At 39.4% G+C, this 26,388-nt stretch overlaps 1 protein-coding gene across 2 annotated transcripts in view; it reads right to left on the bottom strand.

Annotated features, from left to right (window-relative positions):
• UVRAG (UV radiation resistance associated) overlaps nt 1-26,388 on the bottom strand; it is a 324,313-nt gene that overhangs the window by 15,742 nt on the left and 282,183 nt on the right. For both annotated transcript variants that reach the window (XM_068988472.1, XM_068988473.1), the window contains exon 14: nt 13,346-13,437. In XM_068988472.1, coding sequence (XP_068844573.1) covers nt 13,346-13,437 — 92 coding nt within the window. The remainder of the gene's footprint in view (nt 1-13,345; nt 13,438-26,388) is intronic.

Raw genomic sequence — 26,388 nt, 5'->3', positions numbered from 1 at the left:
CAGTATTTTAGAATTACAGGAAAACTACTATTAATATTAGTTTGCCTATTCCTTTTTACCTTTTTGCAATGTGGCTGGCAGAAAATGTTTAAGTTTCTACATACGCAGCTCAGACTATATTTCAGGGCTGATACAGATGATATGATCTCCGCTGTATAAGTAACACATAGAAAACTAATTTAACAGTGGTTTCCCTCCCTGGATTCTACGGCTATTGTTTTCCCCTCATCTGTGTATTTTTACATTTTCCAAATTTTATTCATTGATAATCAAAAAGAATGATGAGAGAGAAGGCACAAATAAAAACAGAAAAAAAAAATCTCTATTTGGTTCAAAGACTTGGCTGCTGGAGGGTGAGAAAAGCAGTCCGGGGACACCCAAATGACTTTCTCACTGATGGAGAGTTAGCACACAAAGGATGTTGGCCAGCTGTTCTCCATCCTGACTGGAGACAGAGAAAAGCGGAAATGGGTGTTAACCGCAGAAGGGGGCCTGTATGTTAAATATAGGGAAGAATTTCCTGAAGTGAGGGTGTTTAAATTCTGGAATGAGTTATAGAAGAAGCCTGGTCCCCCAAGGTCTTTTAAAATACTACAGATACCCATATGCCTTGTGTATTCCTGTCTAGAGGCAATGAGATAACCTGTCAAGGTTCCGTCTGAAATAGTTGTCTTAAGAGTAAATAACTCCAATAAAACTTTCTTTTTCATTTATTTTTGACCAGCCTTCACTTTTCATATTAAGGATGCCAGCCAGTAAGGAGTACTTTGAAAGGCACGCCCCTCTGATATGGCTACCTTAAGTAGTACTCTTGAGACTTCAAAGACAATGTCATTCGATCTAAATTTAAAAACCAGAGTCAGCTAGATGACATGGTTTTTAAGTCCCTTGGGTCACCTGCCAGAGACTAGTTCTGAATTCAGCATGAGCAAATGATGGAGGGAAGGAGAGAAGATAGATCTGCTTTTAAAAAATAAGGCTTAAAAAAACATTAATACAGGACAGGGTCTCATTTTCACAGCTGGATGGTTTGGCTTAAAAGCTGAACTATTATATCACTGCCCTCTGGCTTTAAAGAAAGATGGGTTCCAAAATTTTCATTATTTTCAATTGACTGAAAAAGCCCATTTTCTTAAAATGTGTCAAAGTTCTTACTTTCTTAATCATTTGTTCATTAAAAAAAACTGTTCAACTTGATTCTAGTTATAAAAAAGAACAGAGAATTAGATCAGAAACAGGTGAGCAGAAACACTATCTGATTTAACCAATGAAGAGATATGACCTTACGTAAATCCACCAGTTGCTTCTCCCAAAGTCACATCATTAAATGCTGGAAGGAATCAGAAGTATTCCAGCAAGCTGCAGAGTAGCCAAGGATATGTCTCCTCAGTATTTTAGCATCACTAAGGTCACGGAAATTGAGGCAGCCTCAATAAAAATGGCACGCCTGGCCCTAAAACATCAAGCAAGTCAGTGCAAGGCTGGGCACCACCGCTGTGGAACACGGTCCACTGAAGCCGGGACTCAGGCTGCGAGTCCCACGTGACAGTGAGACCGAACAATGCAGGAGAATGTTTTTGTAAGCCTTGTTCTTCAAAATATTTAATTTGTCTTATCTACTCATTCAGATTATAAACTAAACAACTGTCAACTAAGCAAAAGCAGGGCAAATCTCACACTTTTGAATTTTCTTTCGTGTTTTGAACAGTGCTGTATGCAGAGGAGACCCTTAATGAATTGTTAAATGTATGAATAATACTTATAATATTTTGTATAGTCCTTTTTAGTTTATAAACCACTTGGACAGACATTATCTCATTTGTTCCATATAATGATGCTTGGGAAATAGGGCTGCTGCCATTAACTCCACTGAAAAAACTGATACTCAAAAAATTTATGAAAATTAAATGACAGAGCTGAAGTTGGAGCCTACATTTTCTGATTCCCAAATCCAGTGCTCCTTCCACCATATTGTGAAGCTTTATAGTCAGTAAAAATTGAGCTTAGAATAAAACATTTCATGTATAAAGCAGGGCAGATGGTTCTGAAATCCTGCTTTTATCATGTCTTTTTCTGAAAGAAAGAAAATGAAATTTAGGGCAGGCAAACACGGTGGACAGACATGTTTTAAGCCAACTCATGTGCTCCCTTAGCTTTCTTGTTTCTTAACCAATGCAGCTGAAACATATCACCATTTTTGTTTCTTTTCGTCTTAAAGTTCTAAATTCTAACAACCTTTCATGACTCTTACCAGTTTCCTATCTCTCTGAGGTAAGTGGGGAAAAATAAGCAACAAAGAATGCCTTCCTGTCTGATTCTGCAGTGTAGTTTTCTAGGGAGAAGATGGGGACAACAGAGGATGGGGACAACAGAGGATGAGGACAACAGAGGATGAGATGGCTGGATGGCATCACTGACTCGATGGACGCGAGTCTGAGTGAACTCCGGGAGTTGGTGATGGACAGGGAGGCCTGGCGTGCTGCGATTCATGGGGTCGCAAAGAGTCGGACACGACTGAGCAACTGAACTGAACTGAACTGAACTGGATTTGACTTAGATGGGCTTCCCTGGGGAAGGTAATAATAGGTGTTAGAAGTTCAGTGGCAGAGAGAGAGAGGAGGGCTGGGGAAGTGCAGAGAAGGAAAAGAATGACCACTAACTAACAAGAGGCAGCCTGGCATGACAAAAGGAACACGCAACTAGGAGTCAGACAACCGGCTTTGCTGGCCCCAAGTCCCATCACTTGTTATCATGTGATCGCGGCAAGTCACCTCCTATTTCCAAGTGTTCTGATATGTAAGATAGTGATCATCATCCTTGCCCTGTCTCCTTCACAGGGTTGTTATAAACTTAAATAAAAACATGGTAGATTCTGCAAAAAAGAAACTTTCATTTTATATAACTTCTAACTATAGCTGAGAGTTAACCTAAGAAAATAAGGAACCAAAATAGTAAGCAGGCAACTAGAGTTGTGGGGTACTGTCCTCTAAATTCAGAGACAGGTCGTATTAAGTACTTGGGGAAAAGTAGAAGGGGAAATGGTGGATATTTTGTATCACTAATGTACAAAGAAGCATGAGCCTCTGTGGAGATATGCTGAGCACCTACCAGGAACAAAAAGCTGCCAAGCACAAAATTACAAAGGAAATAAAATCGTATTTGTCCTCAATGAGCTCAAAATCTAATAGGAAAGAAAGAAATGTAATTTTATTGCTGTAAAATAGGAAACAAAGCTGTAAAATATACATAAATCCGGAGAAAATTCCAAAGGTGACAGAAATATAAATGTTCTTTTAAAAAAAAAAAAAAAAAAAAGAAGCATGAGCCATTATTAAAAAATGTGATCAAGAACCATGTTCTATACCTATTTGTAAGGAGATGACTGTAGATTTTAAAGGAAAAATAAAATATCTATCATAAAGGATGGATTTAATTTTTAAAAGAGACAACTATGATTTCATTTACCCATGATATAGTTATAATAATACTTACCATTTGTTACTATTATGTGCCAGGAAGTATGCTAAGTATTTATGTATTTAATCTTTATATCAACTTTATCAGGAAGGCACTATAATCTCCATTTTACAGATACTTTTAAGCAGAGAGTTTAAACTTGCCTGAAGTCACAGAGATAGTGAGTGGTAGAGCTACTTATTCAAACCCACCGTCTTCATATGCTCCTTAGAACTGGGCAACTGCTTCCCACTCTGGCCTGCCCTGCAATCTTCGCATGCCCCAGGTCCACTGAACGCCGTCTCCTTAGTGAAGGCTTGTCCGGTCCTCACCTACACCCGACACTTTACACTGGGGAGTAAATGACATCCTCAAGAATGTCCCAGATAACTTCTCCACCTTCATTCACTACCTCATACTTTGCTGTCTATCGCATCTTGTTCCAATTTCAGTGCCTGCTCATCGCTGCTCAGAAGCTGGTGGGTAAGGCTTGGTGGAGAGTGAACCTAAGGTACCAGGGCAGGACCTGCTATCTCTGCCTGCTGAGTGAGTGAATGACTGAGGTAGGATGTGAGCTGGATCTTGAAGTGAAAGCAACGTTTGGAGAGAGCAGAGGCAAAGCAGGCCATTCTAGGTGGTGGGAACTTGTCTGAGAAAAGAACTGAGGTCAGAAATGAGGGGGGCCTGTCTAGGGGTCAGTTCAGCCGGGGTGAGAGACAGTGGAGAGATGTAACTGAGGATTGTCCCCAAGGCCTAGATGCAGGAGCCCCCTCACACAGTCTGTTCACAGCAGCACAGCACAGACTCTCTCCCTCTCAGTGCTAAACATATCACCTCAGTGGCAGCCGTCGAACAGTGGCTCGCGTGTCAGGGAGGCGGTCAGGCTTCCCTGACCATAACTCAGCACTGGCTGTGCATGAGCATGTCGAATGGAATCCTGGACCTCTTTCTAGTTAGTAGTAAAAAGAAGAGGAAAAATGGATGTTTAAGTGGCATGGTGGTGGCTTTTAACCAAACCGTTCAAGAGGACAACCTCTGAGCTGAAATTCTGCTTTTCTAATTTGTGTTGTTTGGCAGTCACAACCAGGTTAGTGATTCAAGGATGAGAAAACGGAGACTTCTTTTGGAAACGATCAGCATAAAGCGCTGGGAACTGTGCCCCAGGTAACTGTGTTTATGAGGAAAAGGGATAGTTTTATGATTAGTCAGGTAAGATGCTTTGATGTTAGATAACAATTCTGTTCTGTCACGTGACACTGTCTTTAAGAAACAAAACAAGCTGTCACACAACTCTGAAGCTTACCATAAGGAGGAATTCAGTGACTGCACTGATCGTCAGCCAGTCTGAAATTCTCGACACCAAAAGAACACACAGCAATCTACTTCCACCGGGACCAGTCTGTGAACGGTAACCGCTGCACAGAGGATAGAAGTGTTTTCTTTTACAAAAGATGTAAGAGGCTCCCTTAGGGGCCTGAGTTTTTTTACCCTTTGCCCTAAGGAGCACAGGCTGGGGAGGTAATTCCTCAGTTCACGGCTGCTCTCGGAAATCCTCAGGTTTCCCCTGAGGCTGGAGTGTTTGTTCCAGTTTTGTTTACGTTTGGAATCTCCAGGCTGCCTTTCCACAGCAGTCTTTCCTGGGCCTGGGTTCGTAACGTGGCAGACATTTTGCACTACTTTGCATCTGTCTCAGCAGTCCGTTTTTCATTACGGCACCATAAAGTGGTGTCTACTATTCACTCAGTGTTAATGTGCTTGGCACAGCTGGCATAAAGGGGCACTATACAGATGTGGGAACTGGGGGCTTAATGGCTTTACCATGTCAGTGCCAGGTGACCTGGACTCCAGTCTTCCTGCCACAGGCTCGTGGAGAGGCCGTGCTTGGAAAGTCATTTAATTTACCTGAACCTCAAAAATGGAGAGTTGCTGGAAATGGCTATGTTTAAGGAGGGAAAAGACAGTCAGGGTGCAGTGAGGAAACACTTCTATGTAAGCATTTTGGGTAAACTATCTAAAGAGACTGCAGAAGAAAGGGATCTAATTTCTAAAGTTCCAGTAACTGGTTATGATTTTGTTTTTCACTTAAAATATTTACTTTCCCCCTGCCTAATTTTGTATTTTATGTTTTGTATTGTTTTCTTGAAAGGGTTCCCTAATTGTATCAGCTCAGTGTGCCACAAAACCTAGATCCCCTCTGTTTCTGAAATGAATTTGCACACTAGCCAAGTGGTCTATTCTTTGCCAGTAAAGCTGCTGTGCCTTTTCTAAAGCTGTTCCTGCTATTTGGGGGTGTAGGTATGGATGGAGGTAGGAGAGAGAAGACGGAGAGCACATACTTGACAGTGTGACTTGAGCTGGTATAAGGACCATATGTGAGAGCAAGGGGAGAGGCGGGGGAAGGAAAGAGCTTGGATTTTACTCTAGCCACTGGAGCTAGGGAGTGATTAAGATACAGCTAAAATTTTAAGATCATGCTGGCTACTGTGAAGAATGAACAGAGATGGGACATGAATGAAACCAGGGAGACAGACTGGACTAGTGTAGTGCTTGGGTAAGACCAGGTGGTGGCTGGGCCGGGGTGGTAGCAGCAGAGATGGTGGGAAGAACAGTTGGTGGGTAGAGATAACAGCATTTTTGCTGATGAACTAGACTGGATCAGGGAGGAGTGAAGAAAAGAAGGAAGAATGCTCCTCTGGTTTGAGCAACTGGGCAGACAGTGTGTCATTTGTTGAGCTGAAGAAGGCGAGTGGAAGGACAGTTTTAAATGCTGAGGCTGAGGTGCCTGTGGTACTCCAAGGGTAGGTTTCAAGCAGCTCTCTGCCTGTAGAGCTCACAGGAGAGGCTGACACTGAAAACAATGCGAGGAGTCATAGCTGGTAGGCAGCTTTCGTGAGTGGGGCATGAGACCACGAGCGAAGAAAGCAGAGAGAAAAGGAGAGGAGACCTTCAGGCAGAGCTGTGCAGTTCTCCATACTTACTGATCAAAAAAAGGAGGACGAACAGGAAAAACAGGCAGAAAAGAGCAGCTGAGAGGAGGAAAAACAGCGGAAGATAGTGCTGGAAGCCAAGGAAGGAAGATGCATCAAGAAGGCAGGAATGGCCAGCAAGGCCAAAGTCACTAAATACAGATGAGGCTAAGGGTGAAAAAGTGGCCGCTAGGTTTGGCAACATTTGAGTTTTAGGCACCTACCTAGGTAAGAGGAATTCCAGTACACTGAGAGAACTGGAAATCACACTGGAGTGATTTAAGGAGGAACTGGAAAAAATAGAAGATAAATAGACAAAAACCTCTTCTTTCCCCCTCAAAAAAGGAACACCACTAGGTTTTCCAGACCTTCATGATAGATAATTCCTGTTGTACATGAACTCTTCCAGAGAATGGAAAAAAAGAGTGGAAAAGAAGGAGGAAAAAGCCTCAGTTTATTCTACTAGGCTGTTATAATCCTGTTACCAAAATCAGACAAAGATTATTGTATACATAAGCGAGCCTCATCTCAGTTTACAAAAGTAGGTATTCCAAAAATATCAGCAAATCATGGAATCTAATTAAAATTATATAAAAGAACTTATTTACAAAACAGAAAGCCTCACAGATTTCAAAAACAAACTTATGGTTATCAAAGGGGAAATGTGGAAGAAAGGGATAAATTAGGGGCTTGCGATTAACATTCACATTACTATAAATAAAACATAACCAACAAGGACCCAGTGCATTGCACAAGGAACTCTGTTCAATATTCTGTAATAATCTATATGGGAAAAGAATCTGAAAAAGAAGGAATGTATGTATAACTGAATTACCATGCTGTACACCTGAAACTAACACAGCATTGTAAATGAACTATTAGTCAGTGTGAGTCACTCAGTCGTGTCCGACTCTTTGCAACCCCACAGTCTGCAGCCAGCCAGGCTCCTCTGTCCATGGAATTCTCCAGGTGAGAATACTAGAGTGGGCTGCCAATCCCTTCTCCAGGGGATCTTCCCAACCCAGGGATCAAACCTGGGTCTCCTGCGTTGTAGGTGATTCTTTACTACTGAGCCACCAAAGGAAGCCCAAATCAACTATACTTCAATAAAACAAAAAAGTGCATGCGTGTGTGTGTGTAATGGAATACTATGCAGCCATAAAGAGAATGAAATAATGCCATTTGCAGCAACATGGATAGACCTAGTGATTACCATACTAAGTGAAGTTAAGTCAGAGAAGACAAATACCATACGAGATCACTTATACATGGAATTTGAAATATGACACAAATGAATTTATCTAAAAAACAGAAAGAGACTTACAGACATAGAGAACAAACTGTGGTTGCCAAGGAGGACAGGAGTGAGAGATGGATGGATTGGGAGTTTGGGATTAGCAGATGCAAACTATTATACATGTTGCTTTTCAGCTGCTTAGTCGTGTCCAACTCTTTGTGACCCCATGGACTACATACAGCACACCCTATCCTTCCGTACTCCCAGTGTTTCCTCAACTCATGTCCACTGTATGTATTATATGTAGAATGGATAAACAACAAGGTCCTACTGTATAGCAAAGGGAGCTATACTTAGTAGCCTGTAACAAACCATAATCGGATGGATATGAAAAAGAATATATATATATGTATGTATGTATGTATGTATGACTGAATCACTTTCTTGTAAAGCAGAAATTAATACATGGTAAATCAACTATACTTCAATAAAGTAAACTTTAAAAATTAGCAAATGAAATCTAACAGTATACAAGAAATGATACATCACAGTCAAGCAGAGTATATCCCAGGTGGCAAAGATGGTTTAACAACAGAAATAAATATAGTATTATCTCAATGAACATAATAAGCATTTTATAAAACTCAAAATGCACACATTCACAATTTCAAGAAAAACAACTCGTAGAGAGCTGGCAATAGAAAGAAACTTCCTTTTGCTAATAAAGAATATCTATCCAAACCTGTAATAGACGACTTAATGGCGAAAAGAAGCATTCTCTAAAGTCAGGAATAAGACGACTGCTACTATATTACTGTATCATTAATATCCACTACTGTTGCTCCTCTTCCATAGAACATAAGAGAAAAAGTAATAAAAATTCTAAAAAGAGGAAGAAATAACACTATCATTCAAAAACATGATTGTATATACAGAAAAACTCAAAAGAATCTAAGATAAACTATTACAATTAATGTTTAGTAAGCTTGCTGGATACAGTCTCCAAAATACAAAATCAGTGGTGTTCCTTTATACTAGCCACAAAGAAGTTGGATGCTATAATAAAAAATTTATAACAGCAACCAAAATGGTAAGCTACCAAGGACTGAGTATATAATAAAAGATGTGTAAGGCCTTTATGAAGAAAGCTTCAACACTTTGCTGAGGTCTGTTTAAAAAAAACAAAACATATAAAGAGATACCATGTTCACAGAAAGACTCAATATCATAAAGCTGTCAAATCACTCAAATACAATTCATAAATCAAGAAAAGCTGAAAGAGATTTGAAGAAGGACCATAAGTAGGAGCCTCACCAGACCAGATATCAAGAAAGTTGGGGAAATCTTCCTTTCCCCTTGCTTTGAAGGGATATGATTTAAGAGTAACACTCTTGGCCTCTCTCCATCCTCCCACTTGCTTGCTCTTAGGGGAAGAGGGCCTTTTCTGATTGGTGACTTTAGAGGGAAAGATAAAACCTGGGTATTCCTGGCTTAGCCCCATCTGGGTTTCTGCAGGAGTCACCGGACAGTATAGTTAAGGGCTGGTTGCTGGCGGGGAAGCCTGGGGCTCTCCAGTTCACATCCTGATTGCGAGAGTAGGTTTAATTTTGAGTGATGTCTTTGCAAGCACTTTTATAATAGATCTAAAGCTGCATTTTCCAAGTGGCTTTATCAGTAATAAAACTGACATTTTGATTTCTGTTAGTCTGTCTCCTATCTCCCCTCTCAAGTGGTTCCAAACGTTAGGAGGAAGAGAGATGCTCAAACCTCAGTAAGACTTACAGAAATTACACCTTATATTAATTAAAAATATGCTACTAGCCTATAGATAGACTATAAACAATGAAATAGAATAAGGAGCCTGGAAACAGATCCATGTGTAAGTTAATTTGATATATGAAACAGACTGAATATCAACAGTGGATAAAAGGTAAAGATTCTTCAATAAATGATACTGAGACAATCTGCCGTGTGTACTGAGCAAGATTTATTTTAGTTGGTTGATCAGGTGGTGCAGTGAGGTGTCTCTCTTTTTGATTATTTTAATTTACCATTTGTGTTATAAAACCTTTCATGATTTATGTACCTTGTTTCCAACCAGATCACAAATCCCTTGAAGGTAGGGCTTGAGCCTCATACTTACTGTTACCTCCGAGCACCTATCATGGACTGAGCACTGACAGTGTTAAACACATGCTTGCTAGCTCACTTTTAAAGTAACAGTGGGATTTCCCAGTGGTCCAGGGGTTAAGACTCTGTGCTCCCAATGCAGGGGGTACAGGTTTGATCCCTGGTTGGGGAACTGAGCTTCCACACGCCACATGGTGTGGTGAAAAAAATTAAAAAGTAACAGTAATAATAATGAGGATACAATAATTATTTTTTTACATTAAAACTTAGTTCCTAGACTTCATTCCTCAGGGTATACAGGTCTATGTCAACACTAACTTTTTATGATGATTTTGATATTCTGAGTAGAATTCTTTAAACAATTGTGTATTTGCTTAACAGAAGTCTTGTCTAAAGTCAGACATCCATATTTTTGAAGATCATGAGACAAAAATAAAAAAACAAAGTGATGGTAAATCACAGATGTCACTTTATTATCCTCAAGGCCTATCCTGATGGCACAGAAGGAAATGAAACTATTCTTGTACTTTCCTCCTCACAAATTATTTTCCACCTACCATCTCATTTCATCCTCACCACAAACCAGTGAGATGAGCAGGGATTACAGATGAGGAAATTACATTTTAGAGAGGTAGGAGTTTAAATTTAGACAGCCAAGCAGAAAATTAAAGTGACAAGGTTACACGGATAACGTATTTACCTGAGGTTTTTAAAAACAGGTCATGACATTGTACAGGAGGCAGGGATCAAGACCATTCCCAAGAAAAAGAAATACAAAAAGGCAAAATGGTTGTCTAAGGAGGCCTTACAAAGAGCTGTGAATAGAAGTGAAGTGAAAGGCAAAGGAGAAAAGGAAAGATATACCCATCTGAATGCAGAGTTCCAAAGAATAGCAAGGAGACATAAGAAAGTCTTCCTAAGTGATCAATGCAAAGAAAGAGAGGAAAACAATAGAATGGGAAAGACTAGAGATCTCTTCAAGAAAATTAGACGTACTAAGGGAACATTTCATACAAAGATGGGCTCAATAAAGGATAGAAATGGTATGGACCTAAGAGAAGCAGAAGATATGAAGAAGAGGAGGCAAGAATACACAGAAGAACTATACAAAAAAGATCTTCACGACCCAGATAATCACAGTGGTGTGATCACCAACCTAGAGCCAGATACTCTGGAATGAGAAGTCAAGCGGGCCTTAGGGAGCATGACTACCAACACAGCTAGTGGAAGTGATGGAATTCCAGTTGAGCTATTTCAAATTCTAAAAGATGATGCTGGGAAAGTGCTGCACTCAATATGCCAGCAAATTTGGAAAACTCAGCAGTGGCCACAGGACTGGAAAAGGTCAGTTTTCATTCTAATCCCAAAGAAAGGCAATGTCAAAAAATCCTCAAACTACCACACAATTGCATTCATCTCACATGCTAGCAAAGTAACACTCAAAATTCTCCAAGCCAGACTTCAACAGTATGTGAACTGTGAACTTCCAGATGTTCAAGCTGGTTTTAGAAAAGGCAGAGGAACCAGACATCAAATTGCCAACATCTGCTGGATCACCAGAAAAGCAAGAGAGTTCCAAAAAAGAGAAATCTACTTCTGCTTTATTGACTGTGCCAAAGCCTTTGACTGTGTGGATCATAATAAACTGTGGAAAATTCTGAAAGAGACGGAAATACCAGACTACCTGACCTGCCTCTTGAGATATCTGTATGCAGGTCAGGAAGCAACAGTTAGAACTGGACACGAAACAACAGACTGGTTCCCAATTGGGAAAGGACTATGTCAAGGCTATATATTGTCACCCTGCTTATTTAACTTATATGCAGAGTACATCATGAGAAACGCTGGGCTGGAGGAAGCACAAGCTGGAATCAAGATTGCCAGGAGAAATATCAATAACCTCAGATATGCAGATGACACCACCCTATGGCAGAAAGCAAAGAAGAACTAAACAGTCTCTTGATGAAAGTGAAAGAGGAGAGTGAAAAAGTTGGCTTAAAACTCAACATTCAGAAAACTAAGATCATGGCATCTGGTCCCATCAATTCATGGCAAATAGATGGGGACATAGTAGAACAGTGACAGACTTTTATTTTTCTGGGCTCCAAAATCACTGCAGATGGTGACTGCAGCCATGAAATTAAAAGACTCTTGCTCCTTGGAAGAAGAGTTATGACCAACTTAGAAAGCATATTAAAAAGCAGAGACATTACTTTGCTGACAAAGGTCCATCTAGTCAAAGCTATGGTTTTCCCAGGAGTCATGAATGGATGTGAGAGTTGGACTACAAAGAAAGCTGAGCGCCGAAGAATTGATGCTTTTGAACTGTGGTGTTGGAGAAGACTCTTGAGAGTCCCTTGGATGGCAAAGAGATCCAACCAGTCCATTCTGAAGGAAATCAGTCCTGAATATTCTTTGGAAGGACTCATGTTGAAGCTAAAACTCCAGTACTTTGGCCACCGGATGCGAAGAGCTGACTCATTTGAAAAGACCCTGATGCTGGAAGGGATTGAGGGCAGGAGGAGAAGGGGACAACAGAGGATGAAATGGTTGGATGGCATTATTGACTCAATGGACAGGAGTTTGAGTAAATTCCGGGAGTTGGTGATGGACAGGGAGGCCTGGCGTGCTGCAGTCCATGGGGTTGCAAAGAGTTGGACATGAGTGAGCAACTGAACTGAACACTGTGATAAATGTTGAACAATTTGGCATGAATGATAGAATCTCTAAACTTAAAACAACAACAAAATTCACATAGCAAATGAGAAAAAAGATCTGGGACTCAGAACCCAGTGCTCCTTAGAATAAACCAAGCTGTTCTCAGCTGTCTAACTCTAAAGGCCTGATCTGAATGCACATAATTTTGTAAGTTATTGCCTATCATCCAAGGGCTCGAATTACTAAATAACTAGCGCCAACAGCTTCCCTTTTATTCAAGTCAAGTTAATTATCTAATGTCTTCTTTGTATCAGATGGTCCCTTTCCCCTTGTCTTTTGAAGAGGGTCATGTCCATCCTGACAAAGCACTTTTAGGCAGCAGCTTGCCCTTATGGTTACAACAGGCACTGACATCACATGTGAGAAACATTCCAGTACGTCTGTTCCTCCTGGTCTCAGACTACATCCTGACAGCCTGACCTATTCCTTGTGTGCTTTCTTCCCTATATTCTCAACCACTTATCCTGATTTTTTTTTTTTAAACTGCCCTTTGCTTGTTCTTTGGAAAAGTCCTGGGGGTTCCATGTCCTCCGTTTACAAATCACATGGCTGTCCTCCAGGCTCTGCCTCAACCATGCATTCAAGAATTCCTCACCCAGCCAACCTTCCCATGTCTAAACAATACTTCCTTGAACCCACCCCCCTCCCATGGGTGCTTCACCCTCTTAACCAGACTGGAGCTTAGAATTATACAGGTATGATGGCTGCTTTTTCTTTTCTTCAGGTATCTCATTATAGAAGAAAACCCAGAAGGCAGGTGTGGAGCAGAAGTCAGGCAAGTGCCTCCAGATCACTATCCACCTAGCAGTTTCTGGGTACGGCAGAGAAAGGTACTTACCACCTGACCATTAGTCCATGCTCCATGAAGTTTTTCAGGTTAGGAAGGGTTTGCCTCAAGTCTGGAGTCCCTAGTCCATGTTGATATCTTAGCTGCAAAGATGGAAAGACAGAATTAAATTCTGGCAGACACTAGGCAATGCTTTCCAAACATGACCCACTAAAGACTTAGTCGTCCCCCTCCCTACTGCTTTAAACTCTAATGAGTAAATGTGACTGTATGAACCCAGCACCATCCCAACCACACTTTCTGGATGGTGTTTAAAGGTAGTCTGCTCACTTCCTGCTCCCTTGCCTCCTAAAGTGAGAGAAGACTAAGAATGACCAACTATATGGAATCAGGATTATTTTCAAGACCCCTGTAGAGTTTGCTAACATCAACCCCAGGGACGTATACCATAAAACCAGTATTTCATTTTAAGTACTGAAGGCTGGGATTATACACTGAGCACATTCAGCCCTTCTTTCACTGACTTGACCCTCTGCAGAATCAAGAATAAGGTTTATGTTGTATGTGTCTCTGATGCCCAAGTATCTGACACAGTGCTAGTGCTCATTTCATGCTTATTAAACAAAGAGCAAGTCATTTTTGAGGCTGTGCTTTACGTTATTTCTCTTGTGCTTCTAGCTTTCCTTTTTCTCTAGGACCAGAGAACAGAGTTGCTATGGCCTGTGGCTAAGATCTGCTCTTAGTTTTACTTATTTCTGCCAGAGGCTGATTTTCTACAATTCAGTGCCCTTCTAAGTGTCTTGGGTAACCTACTAAATGGTTCTCATCTGCCTGTTCCTGCCTCCTCTCACTTTGTCTCTAAGACTATTTGCTTCCTCACTAAGCATAATAAAGATCTGAGGTTAAGTATAATGTGCATATTCATACAGACACACATGATGTCAAATACACAGTAAGTGTACAACACAGCCCTGTAGAAATGTATTTTTCAAATGACATAATATATATGAAGAAAGGACTTTGTAAACTGCATACTGATGTACATATATGAAGGGTCATCTGCCTCAAAGTTTTGCTTTTCCAGCACCTAATTTAAAAGTGGCTAAGTTAAACTTTAAATATTTTCCTCTTTAAAAAAAATAAACTACTATCAACAAAAAATCAAAGTAAGTTTTCTTTTGATTGTATCTAGTACTCAATTGACTTTTCACTTAAGTGGGAGTGAGTGACATTTAACAAAGAGTTCACTCTCACTACACTGAACTTTCAAAGAAAACCCCCAAACCTAATCAGGTCTCTTTAATGGTCGGAACATACACATAAAATAAGGAGGAAGAAACATAGAATGTGAAAGCTAAAAGATATCTTGTTAGCCCTTTTCTTGTGCAGATGGGAAAACTGAAGCCCAGAAAGAGGAAGGAATTTCTCCAGAGCCACACGTTTCAATGGCGAAGATATTATTAGTCACAGCCTCCTTTTCGAAATCATGCTACTCGACCAGCTACCCCAAAGTCTGAGAGGAAAATTGGTTAGAAAAAAACAAAACCCCAAACCTTGAGAAGACAAAGGGAAAATATTCTTTTCCTTTTCCAAATCTAGCTTGGTGACCTAAATCACCTCCTGAGATTTGCTGACCTTGAATTATAAGATCTCCTCCATATTATATGACATCATTTCTTATATTAATATAAAAGCATTTTTTCCATTCACTGATAAAAGCAAAATGGCTGACATCCCAATATGACATTCCTGAATTCATTGTTTCAATAAAAAAGTGAAATTGTTTACACATGGCATGGAAATTTCACCTGTGATTCATACTGAAAAATATTAAATATCAAAAAAGTAAAACCACCCCACACTAAAATAACACTAAGCTATGTGTCCCTGAGCCAGTATGTAGTCAACTGCCTGCCCCAGGCTTAACAATGGAAGGTGGGTGTTGAATTCTTTTCAGAGACCACAATGAAAATTTCTCTCCAAGTCTGATTTCGACTAAAAAAGGAAAATGTGGGAATTTCAAGCCTCCACCCAAATCTTAACTCCTCATTTGCTGCCAAGCATTATTTTTATCATAGAATCTTGGGATATCATAGCTTTAAAAAGACTATGGAGATCTTGTCCATCCTCCATTTTTTCATAAGTGAAGATAGGACAAGTGTCCTGCCCAAGGTCTCAGAGCTGATAAGGGACAAAGCCAAGGCTAGACTCTCAGTAACAACTCTGAATCCTTTGTCATGTCACCCTTTCAGTCTTCAACATATAGAACTAAAATAGAAATTCCCACATAGTACATATATGTTGTTCAGTCGCCAAGTCATGTCTGTCTCTTTGCAACCCCATGAACTGTAGCGTGCCAGGCTTCCCTGTCCTTCTCTTTCTCCCCAAGCTTGCTCAAACTCACGTTCATTGAGTCAGTGATGGCATCCAACCATTTCATCCTCTGTCACCCCCTTCTCCTCTTGCCCTCAATCTTTCCCAGCATCAAGGTCTCTTCCAGTGAGTTGGCTCTTCTCAGCAGGTGGCCAAAGTCTGTGTGTGTGTGTATGTGTATGTAAAAAATTTAAAGTATACATAATGTTTTAAGCCTAAACTACTAAAAGGCTTAAATGAAAAAGCAACAGTTCTTTGCTCTTCAGTAGTGACCACTTTTAGTTGTTTTTTTCTTTACCTTCATATTTCTAAATACACTTATACTAATATTTCTTATATTATCCCTCTCATTTAGACATCATCTACTATGTTCCTGTTATGCAAAATGAGAATTTAGCCCTTTTATTACTCTTTTCTTAATACATTTTATCTCCTTACCGATAACTACCTACTTTTTATTAAAGAATATGAGGATTTAACTGTCCACTCTCTCAAAAACACTTTTCCTCATTCTCTTAAGATATTCAATTATTTTGGAATGTAACTTTTTTTGTTAAATCAATATTTAGTGTTTACCTTACACCTACAAAAATACTGTTCACTGCTAAGCCATATAATATACTATTCCTTTTTTGCCTTATGTTTGTTTTTCCTGAAATGATAATTGCCATTTATCTCACTTGTTGAGTACCCATGAACCTATCACTAGATCCTCCCCCAATTAGGACAAAACCTTAAATCCTTCTAGTCTGGTTAATAAAGACATCATATAACAACCTATCAGCCCATACCGCATCCCCTGGAGATTATTTCCTACAGTACCTTCTGTCTGCTCCAATCTGAATAGTTTGTTCTCTAAGCTGGTTCTCTTATTACCTATTTAGAACTTTCTTTCACCATCACCCTAGTAATTTTGTTTACAGTCACCCCTCTATATCCCAAAGGGACTGGCTCCAGGAGTCCCTGCAGATACCAAACACTGTAGATGTTCAAGTCCCTCATCTAAAATGGTGTATATGTATAGTGAACATTCAACCCTCCATGTCCCATACCCAGGTTTTATGTCAGTGGATACAGAGGGCTGACTGTAATTGTGTTGAGACTGCTGTTTCCTAGATCTCATCACTTGTTCCTTGATTTACTGCCTCATTTTGGTGGACCATATTCTATAATAGAGAATATATATATTCTCTAGAATATAATAACCTAGTCAGCATATTAAAAAGCAGAGACATTATTCTGCCGACAAAGGTCCATTTAGTCAAAGCTATGGTTTTTCCAGTAGTCATGCATGGATGCGAGAGTTGGACTGTAAAGAAAGCTGAGTGTGAAGAATTGATGTTTTTGAACTGTGGTGTTGGAAAAGACTCTTGAGAGTCCCCAGGACTCATCTGAAAAGACCCTGATGCTGGGAAACATTGAGGGCAGGAGGAGAAGGGGATAACAGAGGATGAGATGGTTGGATGGCATCACTGACTCAATGGACATGAGTTTGGGTGGACTCTGGGGGTTGGTGATGGACACGGAGGCCTGGTGTGCTGCGGTTCACGGGGTCGCAAAGAGTTGGACACAACTGAGTGACTGAACTGAACTGGACTGCAAGGAGATGAAACCAGTCAATCCCAAAGGAAATCAGTTCTGAATGTTCATTGGAAGGACTGATGCTGAAGCTGAAACTCCAACACTTTGGCCACCTGATGCGAAGAACTGACTCATTGGAAAATACCCTGATGCTGAGAAGGATTGAAGGCAGGAGGAGAAGGGGACGACAGAGGATGAGATAGTTGGATGGCATCACCAACTCGATGGATGTAAGTTTGAGCAAGCTCCAGGAGTTAGTGATGGACAGGGAAGCCTGATGTGCTGCAGTTCATGGGCTTGCAAACAGTAGGGCACCACTGAGCTACCAAACTAAACTGATTCTATAATGGCTTTCTGGAAAAGGGCCACATGAGAGGTATCTTTTTTAACACTTTGAGTATTTAAAAATATCTTTAATTCCATTCTCGTACTTGAATGATAGTTTGCTTGGGTATAAAATTCAAGGCTGTAATGATTTTTCCTTTGGAATGTTGTTTCACTGTCATTTAATTTTGCATATAGCAATTGAGAAACCTGATAACATTCTGATTCCTGATCCATGTGTGTGAAGTGATTCTTCTCTCTTCAGGATTTTATTCTTTAATGTCAGTATTCAGAAATTTTACAATGATAAGCTTTTGTTTGGGTCTTTTATCATTTACTGTTTTGGTCTGAATTTAGTGAGTCCTCTGTTCTTATTTCCTTCCAGCTTTATTGAGATATAATTGACATACAATTCTGTATACGTTAAAGGTGTATAGCACAGTGACTTGACTTATATACATCATGAAATGAATACCACAGTAAGTTTAGAGAACATCCATCATTTCATATAGACACAAAATTAAAGAAAAAAAATTTATCTTTTCCTTGTAATGGGAACTCTTAAAATTCACCCTCTTAACTTTCATATATAACATACAGCAGTGTTAATATATTAATCATGGTATATAATACATCCCTAGTAGTTATTTGTCTTATAACTGGAAGTTTGTACCTTTTGACCACTTTAATCCAATCCATTCCCACCACCACAATTCACCCCCACCTCTAGTAACCAGGAATCTGATCTCTCTTTCTATGAGTTTATTTTTGAAGTAAAACTGATCTAAACACTATGTTATTTCCTGGTACAAAACACAGTGATTTGATTATTTCCATACATTACAAAATGATCACCACAATAAATATAGCTACCATCTGTCACTATACAGAGATATTACATTATTATTGACTATATTTTCCACACTGTACGTTTCATCCCTATGGCTCATCTGTTTTGTAATTGAAAGTTTGTATCTCTTAATTACCCTCACCTGGTTCACTCATCCCCCACTTACTGACCTTCCTTTGGCAACCTGTTTGTAGCTAGGACTCATATCTGTTTTGTTATGCTTGTTCATTTGTTTTGTTTTTTAGATTGCATGTATAAGTGAAACATATAGCATCTGTCTTTCTCTGATTTATTCCACTTTATAGCATAATATCCTCTAGGTCTATCCATGTTGCTGCAAATGGCAAGATTTTGTTCTCTTTTATGGGTGAATAATGTTCCAGTGCATGTGTGTGCATCTTCATCCATTCAGCTACTCACGGGCACTTAGGTTGCTTCCATATCATGGATATCAGGAATAATGCAGTAATAGGGGTGTATTTGTCTTTTCAAATTAGTGGTTTTGGTTTCTTTGGAAAAATACCAACAGTGCACAAGTGTTTCCTTTTCTCCACATTCTTGTCAACACTTGTTATTTCTTGTCTTTTTCATAAGTCATTCTGACAGATGTGAGGTTGCTGTAGTTTTGATTTGCATTTTGATTAATGATGTTGAGCATCTTTTCATGTGTCCATTGATCGTCTCTGTGTGTTCTTTGGAAAAATGTCTATTCAGGTCCTCTGTCCATTTTTTAATTGGGTTGGCTGTTTTCTTGATGTTGAGTTGCCTGAGTTCTTTATATTTTGGATATTAACTCCTTTTCAGATATATCACTTACAAATATCTTCTCCCATTCAGTAGGTAGTCTTCTGATTTTGTTCATAGTTTCCTTCACTGTGCAAAATATTTTCAGTCTGATATAGTCCCATTTGTTTACTTTGCTTTTGTTTTCCTTGCTAGTGAGTCCTTTCAATATGAAAACTCTTATCCTCTAATTTTGATTGTTTTCTATTATCATTATTATTTTTATTTTCTGTCTCCTCTATCTTCATTTTCTGTTACTTTTTTTTTGTTTGTTTTTGTTTCAGCCTTAAAAAAATAATTTTTTTAATGTCTAGCTTTCTTTAATGTCTGGTAATCTTTGGTTGTCAATTCGTCTTTATGAATGAAACTTTAAAGTGCTGATCAGACAGTCTGTATATTGGCAGGACTTGCTGAGGACTGGAGGATGCACCCCTAAGTTCATTGCTGCATCATTCACAATAGCCACAATATGGAAACAAGCTAGTGCCTATCAGTAGTTAAATGGATAAAAAAGAGGTGGGGTACACATATGCATGCACACATATACACTGGAATATTACTGAGCCATAAGAGAGAACAAAATCCTGCTATTTGCAACAACACGGATAGACCTAGAGGGTACTATGCTAAGTGAAATAAGTTACTCTGGAGTTCTATGGCTTGAACTACATTGCTTCTTGAAGGCTTTAGGTTTTGGTTTCCTCCATTCTGCCTACTCACAGTTTATCATTTATCTGCTTGTGATTTTCTAAAATGCTGTCGACTCTACTACCTGCTCTTGTCTCTTCTGTTCTTTTCATCTTTGTGTGCTTACAATTTTAAATTATTTTGTCTTTATTAGTAGCATTTCATTAGGGCCTGACATAAATGAGTATACTTAATTTGTTTACCATGAATTTCCCTATGTATATAATAGTTTTCCATTATTGGCTATTGGAACTCACCTCTCTGAGATTCTCTTTCCTGTCACCAAGTATCCCTCTAGGCATCCTCCCTCTGTCTATTCTATCCACTCTGAAAGAGCCAACACCAGTTCTATTTCCTGTAGGAAGCTCTCTGATTATGCCAAGGTAAGGGGGCATTTTACCCCTCTGCCAAATCCCTTCCTACACCACCTTTCCATCTGCTGTCTTTGGAAAGCCTAAACTAAATGAATATATACTTAATACATATTTGTTAATAAGTTAAAATTAATGCTGTATGGGAGGAAATGAGAGGCATCATGACATACTGGGATGAGCTTAGATACAGAAGATCTGGGTTTGAATACCAGTGCTGTCACTTACTAGTTGTTTGACCTCAGATTTGTCACTTCTTGTAAATGGGGATGTTATCTGCCCTGCAGAGCTACTGTTAAGTGTAAATACAATTCAGTATGTAGGGTACCCAAAATAATAGCTGATACATAGTAAATGGTCAATAAACTGTACCTAATATCATTATGCTACATATATACTCTGTCTATATATTATCACAGCATCTGCTGCTAAGCTAGGCATAAGACAGGTGCTCAAAATCAGCTTATCACTTAATTAGGATGAGAGTCAGAAAAGGAGAACAGAGCTCAAATCAAAGGAAAAAATCTTAAGTAGATAGTTCACTTTTTTAAAAACAAATTTTTACTAGTTTACTAAGTTCCTCACTACAAGCACTTCCAGAAAGGCAACAATAAACACATACACATATTAATATCTTTAAAATAACTGCAGAGTGAAGCGGAAGTTTGACACATGATGTGGGTGGTCAGTAGACCTGGGTGACAGACACAGTTCTGCTCTATGGCCATGAGCAAGTCCCTTCCCTGCTAGGGCTACTCAAATAATTGTCAAACTACCTTTTTTGGTAGCCATGGAATCCTTTATTCACATGAAATATTATATAGAAGACCGAGTGTAAAACAAATAGAGGACATTGTAGGCAATTGTGGACGAGTAGAGTTAGAACCAAAGAGGCATTCCCATCTGGAGTTTAAACCCCACTGGACTAGATCATCTCCAAGAGACCTCAAGGTTCGGACTCCACTTTAAAACGCTCTAAAAATTATAGGTTTGAACCATGCATCTATACGTTTAAAGTATGGCTAGGGTGCGCCTTCACAAGGTGAATGCTGAAGGACACTGATCCACTCAGCCCCGTTTCTGGTTCTGCTCACTTCTGATGTGTCAGAAGTCAAAGCTGGATAAGAGGGTGTCAAACCGTCATGTGTTCACTGAGGCATAAGTCTGATGGAAGAACCTACAAAAGACACACTTCTGGACACCTTAAGGGAAGTGTCTAAAAATGGAGGGAGTACAATGGGGTCCCGCCTAATGTTGTACTGTATCAGGCAGAGGTGACCCACGATTAAAATGCAAATGTGAATTAAGATGTAAATACTTCAGGAGAGGAACAAATCTAAATTTTTATTTAGTGATTCTTTAACAAGTTAACTCCCTGTTAAGGTATTAGTAAAAGCAAGAAGTTAAAGAAGGAGTGAGGCCAAGGAAGAAAGACTAAGGATGCAGAAAGGAGAGAAAGGACTACTGATCAGTTCTCTGTCTTCTGACTGACCGGCTGCGCCCACAGTCTGCTTCTCACCATGTAACGTATGCAACCTCGAACAAGGTATAGAACCTGTCTGTGCCTCTTCTATAAAATAGGACCAACAATGTTTGTCTCATAAAATTGTTGTAAGAGTTCAATCAGGATTTTTATATAGAATGGACACTCCTGAGGCCTGGTTTTTAGAGAGTATTCATTAAAACTATTGAGAGTCTAGTGAGAAGGGATTGTTAACTAAAAAATGCCAAGTGATACTATGTACAGCATGACATCAGTCTTTGAAAAATATATCATCTATGCTTACATAAACACAGAAAAAGATTCTGAAGAATAAAGTTCAAACAGCAGTTATCCTCGAGTGCTAGGAAAATGTGGTTAATCAATTTATTTTTATACTTTTCTCTATTTTTTGTTTCTTTTATAAATATATAGTCCTTTTGTTATATTTTCTGTTCTCTAAAATACGGCATCATAAAATAATACGGATATATAGGGCTAGTTTTCTTTCTGCTCAATTTTGTTGTGAACTTAAACTGTTCTGAAAAATAAAGGCTATTTAAAAACAACAACAAGGGCCTAGAACACTTAGCTCAAGGATTCAGATTTATCTTCCTTGACAGCCCTAAGAATCTACTACAGGGTTTTAAGCAGGAAAGTGAACTAGGAGGCAGCTGTGAAGGATAGATTCAAAGACTACAGTATTCTTTTTTGTGAGAAATCTTACATCAACATTCCATCAAAACCTGCCCTTACGAACTACTATCAATAAATACCACACTTCCCTAAATGGAGCTCCCTCTGTTCTCAATTCTGATTGGGGAAGGCAGATGCCAAGAAACCCAGGCAAATAAAATGTTGCTTTGGGTCTGTCTAACTGCTTCAAATTAGTCTCTGAAATAAACACCTTTTGTAACAACTTCCTACTGCACCACCACCCAGAGTCTAAGCAGTTGTAAGTGGAATTTTGGTTTCAATTAGCTTGAATTTCAGCTTCACTCTGATTGGCTTAGGATTCCATGGGAGCTGTTAAATTTCTGTGCAACTCTACGGTAGCCTAGTAGGTGAAAACTACACGCAGATGACAAATTAGATGGGAAGTGAGGAGAAGCAATGTTCAGTGGTTTCCCTGGAAAAATGAACAAATACTATGGTCTACTAGCAAAAGAAAATCCTTATACTAAAACAACCAGGAGAAGGGGGCGACAGAGGATGAGATGGTTGGATGGCATCACAGACTCAATGGACATGACTTTGAGCAAAGTCCAGAAGATAGTGAAGGACAGGAAAGCCTTGTGTGCTGCAGTCCGTGGGATCGCAAAGAGTAATACGTGACTGAGCAACTAAACAACAATCACCACCACCACCACCAGGAAGACCTAGCTTTATGGTTACTCGAACAACAACAACAAAGAAAATCAGAGCCAGGGATACACTCAGCCCTCAGCAGACAACTACAGCCATGTCAATTCCATTAACTATCGTTTCTCTATTTTCCTCTCCCTCACCACCTTTTTGTATAAAGATACAGTATTTTCCCAAAGCCACATGTGGGGTTCATCTCAAATCACTATACAGACAGATCAACTATGATGGTAGAGCTCTTGTAGTTGAAATTAACTAGTTCATGCAGCTTGATAAATGGTGCTCCACTGACTAGGTAGGTCTTTTGCAGCTCTGGAGATCATATTTTAAAATAAAGTGTGATTGTACTTTTGAGAAATAAATGCTGAGTTCTTGTACTCGGTAAGCATCCTCCTATTGAGCTAAGAGGCCTAATTTAATATCAAAGTGCTCAATTTTATTTTTTAAACACTCAATTTTTCCAGGCTGGGAAAGACACTGGGGGCTCAAGAATCATTCTGTCATTTAGGTTTTGGCAGGAGAAATTCAGCTTAGACAACGTACACACACACTCTCACCCTTCCAAGCCACATGCATCGACACAAGGCCACTTATTGCGTGGCTTATTAGTTCCATATGGGGCCTGAGCTAAGCTGCATGATATGTTTGATACAAACCGTCTGTTACCGTGTGGGAATGTGGATTAATACAATGCTTCAATAAAGGTTACTAAAAGATCAATACTTTCGTGATGGGATTACAATGAATTTGACTACAAAGAGAGAGCTGGTCTACAAGAGTTGAAAAATTAAGAAATTAAAAATGCACATATGCATCAAAGACTTGACTTTAGAATTCTGGCTTCTGTAGCCAAAAGTCTCTACAGGACTAGTTATCAATATTTCATTTTTAAATATTAAGGTTTCACTGACATAAAAGGAACTAGATTAAGAGCTTAAAAAAAGGGTACCACCACGTCAAAAATAAAATCTGCCTTCCTAGAAGAAAACACAACTCTTTCAAAGATGTGGAAAAACTACTTAAAGAATATTTAATATGAGCAATAACATTGTTTCTTACAGTGAGTTATTGCAATATACACCTCTAAGGAAAAGTATAAAAACCTGATTATGGGCCACTAGTTGCAAGAACAAACTAAGTACTTTTCCATCCTTATCTATAAACCTTGCCAGTTCTTTCCCCCCAAAATAGGTATGTTATAACGTAAACACTGGACACAGCTGAAGCATGCCAGTCTGAGACCTGAAAAGTCTAAAAGTCAGGTCTATAAACTCTTAAGTATAGTAATAGAAAAGTTTTTCTATTCATACTCCTAATCATCCTCCCAATTACCCTCAGAATCATGGGATTCATGTTGGAGCATCAGTCCACCTGATTCACTCACCGTGGAAGTTAAGTGAGAGGCTAAGTGGCCAAGCCAAGGGTGAACAGGTGGAGTCCAGGGACCAGAATCTAAGTTTGTGAGTTTAACCACAGGCTCTTTTCTTTATAGCACATGTTGTATTTATGAGGTACAGGTTATATCTGAGCCAAGCTTAGCATTATAAAATATGTCATCTTAAAAACACTTCAATTAAGATGGTCCTTTGCTTCGTATTCTTATGTTTGCCAGAAAATAACTAGGAGCACGATTAAACTGACGCAACTCTGGGGTCAACCTGGTTTGTAAGTGGGGTCTCTGCCACTGCTAGTTCTTAAGAGTTGTTGAAGAGGGTCAGTAAAGCATACTGCAAACGGACAAGCAAAGTGCAACTGGACATTTGTCAAAGGCAGGTAAACCAGACCCCTGATAGTAACTGCAGTCAGCTTTAATTAGTGATCATCAAAGAAAGGCTACGTTCTCTGCAGGCTGACAGCCATGTGAGTGGATGAACTTGCGTAGGATCCATTAGAGCTGATATTCATGATGTCACGTCCAGCAGGCTTCACCTTGGCTCCCTGTCCTCCTGTAAACAGTCTGGTGCACTCTGATTCACCCCAGGCTACCTTGTACTGACCTTCGGCCAAATCTAGATTCCTGATTCACTTGAGAGCTAAAACTTATTCCCTAAACTGATCAAATTTAGCCATTTCTGCTTCCAGTTCACTGACTCTGATGCAATCCTGGTGTTAGGAGCTGTATCAGATCAGAGAGATCACAGTCTAACAGGGCAGAGACAGTTTTCTAGAATGTCTTACAAATGCAATCACAGAATATTTAGTGTCTGCTGCCTGCCTTTTTTCATTTGTTTTTGAGATTCATTCATGCTGTTGCATGTATATGTTCCTTTTCATTGCTGAGTCTGAGTAGTATTCCATGGTTTGGATATACCACAAATTGTTTGTCTGTATGCTGGTTGATGGACATTTGGGTTGTCTCCTGTTTTGGACTATTAAGAATTAAGCTGCTATAAACATTTGGGCACAGGTTTTTGTTTTGGACTTATAGTTTTTATTTCTCTTGGACCAATACCAAGGAGTGGAAATTCTGGTTTGAATGGTAGCTGTTTATTTTCAAAATACCAAACTGTCTTCAAAAATGGCTACACAATCGTGCATTCCCACCAGCAATGTATGAGTGTTTCAGTTGCTCTGCATCATCATCAGGAATTGATGATACGTCTTATAAATTCTAGCCATTCTGGTAGTAGTGTCTCTTTATAGTTTCAATTTGCATTTCCCTAATGCCAAAGCCTTTGACTGCGTGGATCACAACAAACTGTGGAAAATTCTTCAAGAGATGGGAATATCAGACCACCTGACTTGCCTCCTGAGAAATCTGTATGGAGGTCAAGAAGCAACAGTTAGAACAGGATATGGAACAACAGACTAGTTCCAAAATCAGGAAAGGAGTACATCAAGGCTATATATTGTCACTCTGCTTATTCAACTTATTGCAGAGTACATCATGCGAAATGCCGGGTTGGGTGAAGCACAAGCTGGAATCAATACAGCCGGGAGAAATATCAGTAACCTCACATATGCAGATGACACCACCCTTATGGTAGAAAGCAAAGAAGAACTAAAGAGCCTCTTGATGAAAGTGAAAGAGGAGAGTGAAAAAGTTGGCTTAAAACTCAAGATCATGGCATCTGGTCCTATCAATTCATGGCAAATAGATGGGGAAATAATGGAAACAGTGACAGACTTTATTTTTTGGGGCTCCAAAATCACTGCAGATGGTGACTGCAGCCATGAAATTAAAAGACGCTTGCTCCTTGGAAGGAAATCTATGACCAACCTAGACAGCATATTAGAAAGCAGAGGCATTTGCCAACAAAGGTCCATCTAGTCAAGGCTA

Source organism: Capricornis sumatraensis, chromosome 16 (assembly GCF_032405125.1).
Source record: "Capricornis sumatraensis isolate serow.1 chromosome 16, serow.2, whole genome shotgun sequence".
In the NCBI taxonomy this organism is placed as follows: Eukaryota; Metazoa; Chordata; class Mammalia; order Artiodactyla; family Bovidae; genus Capricornis; species Capricornis sumatraensis.
This window is presented reverse-complemented; position numbering and strand designations above follow the sequence as displayed.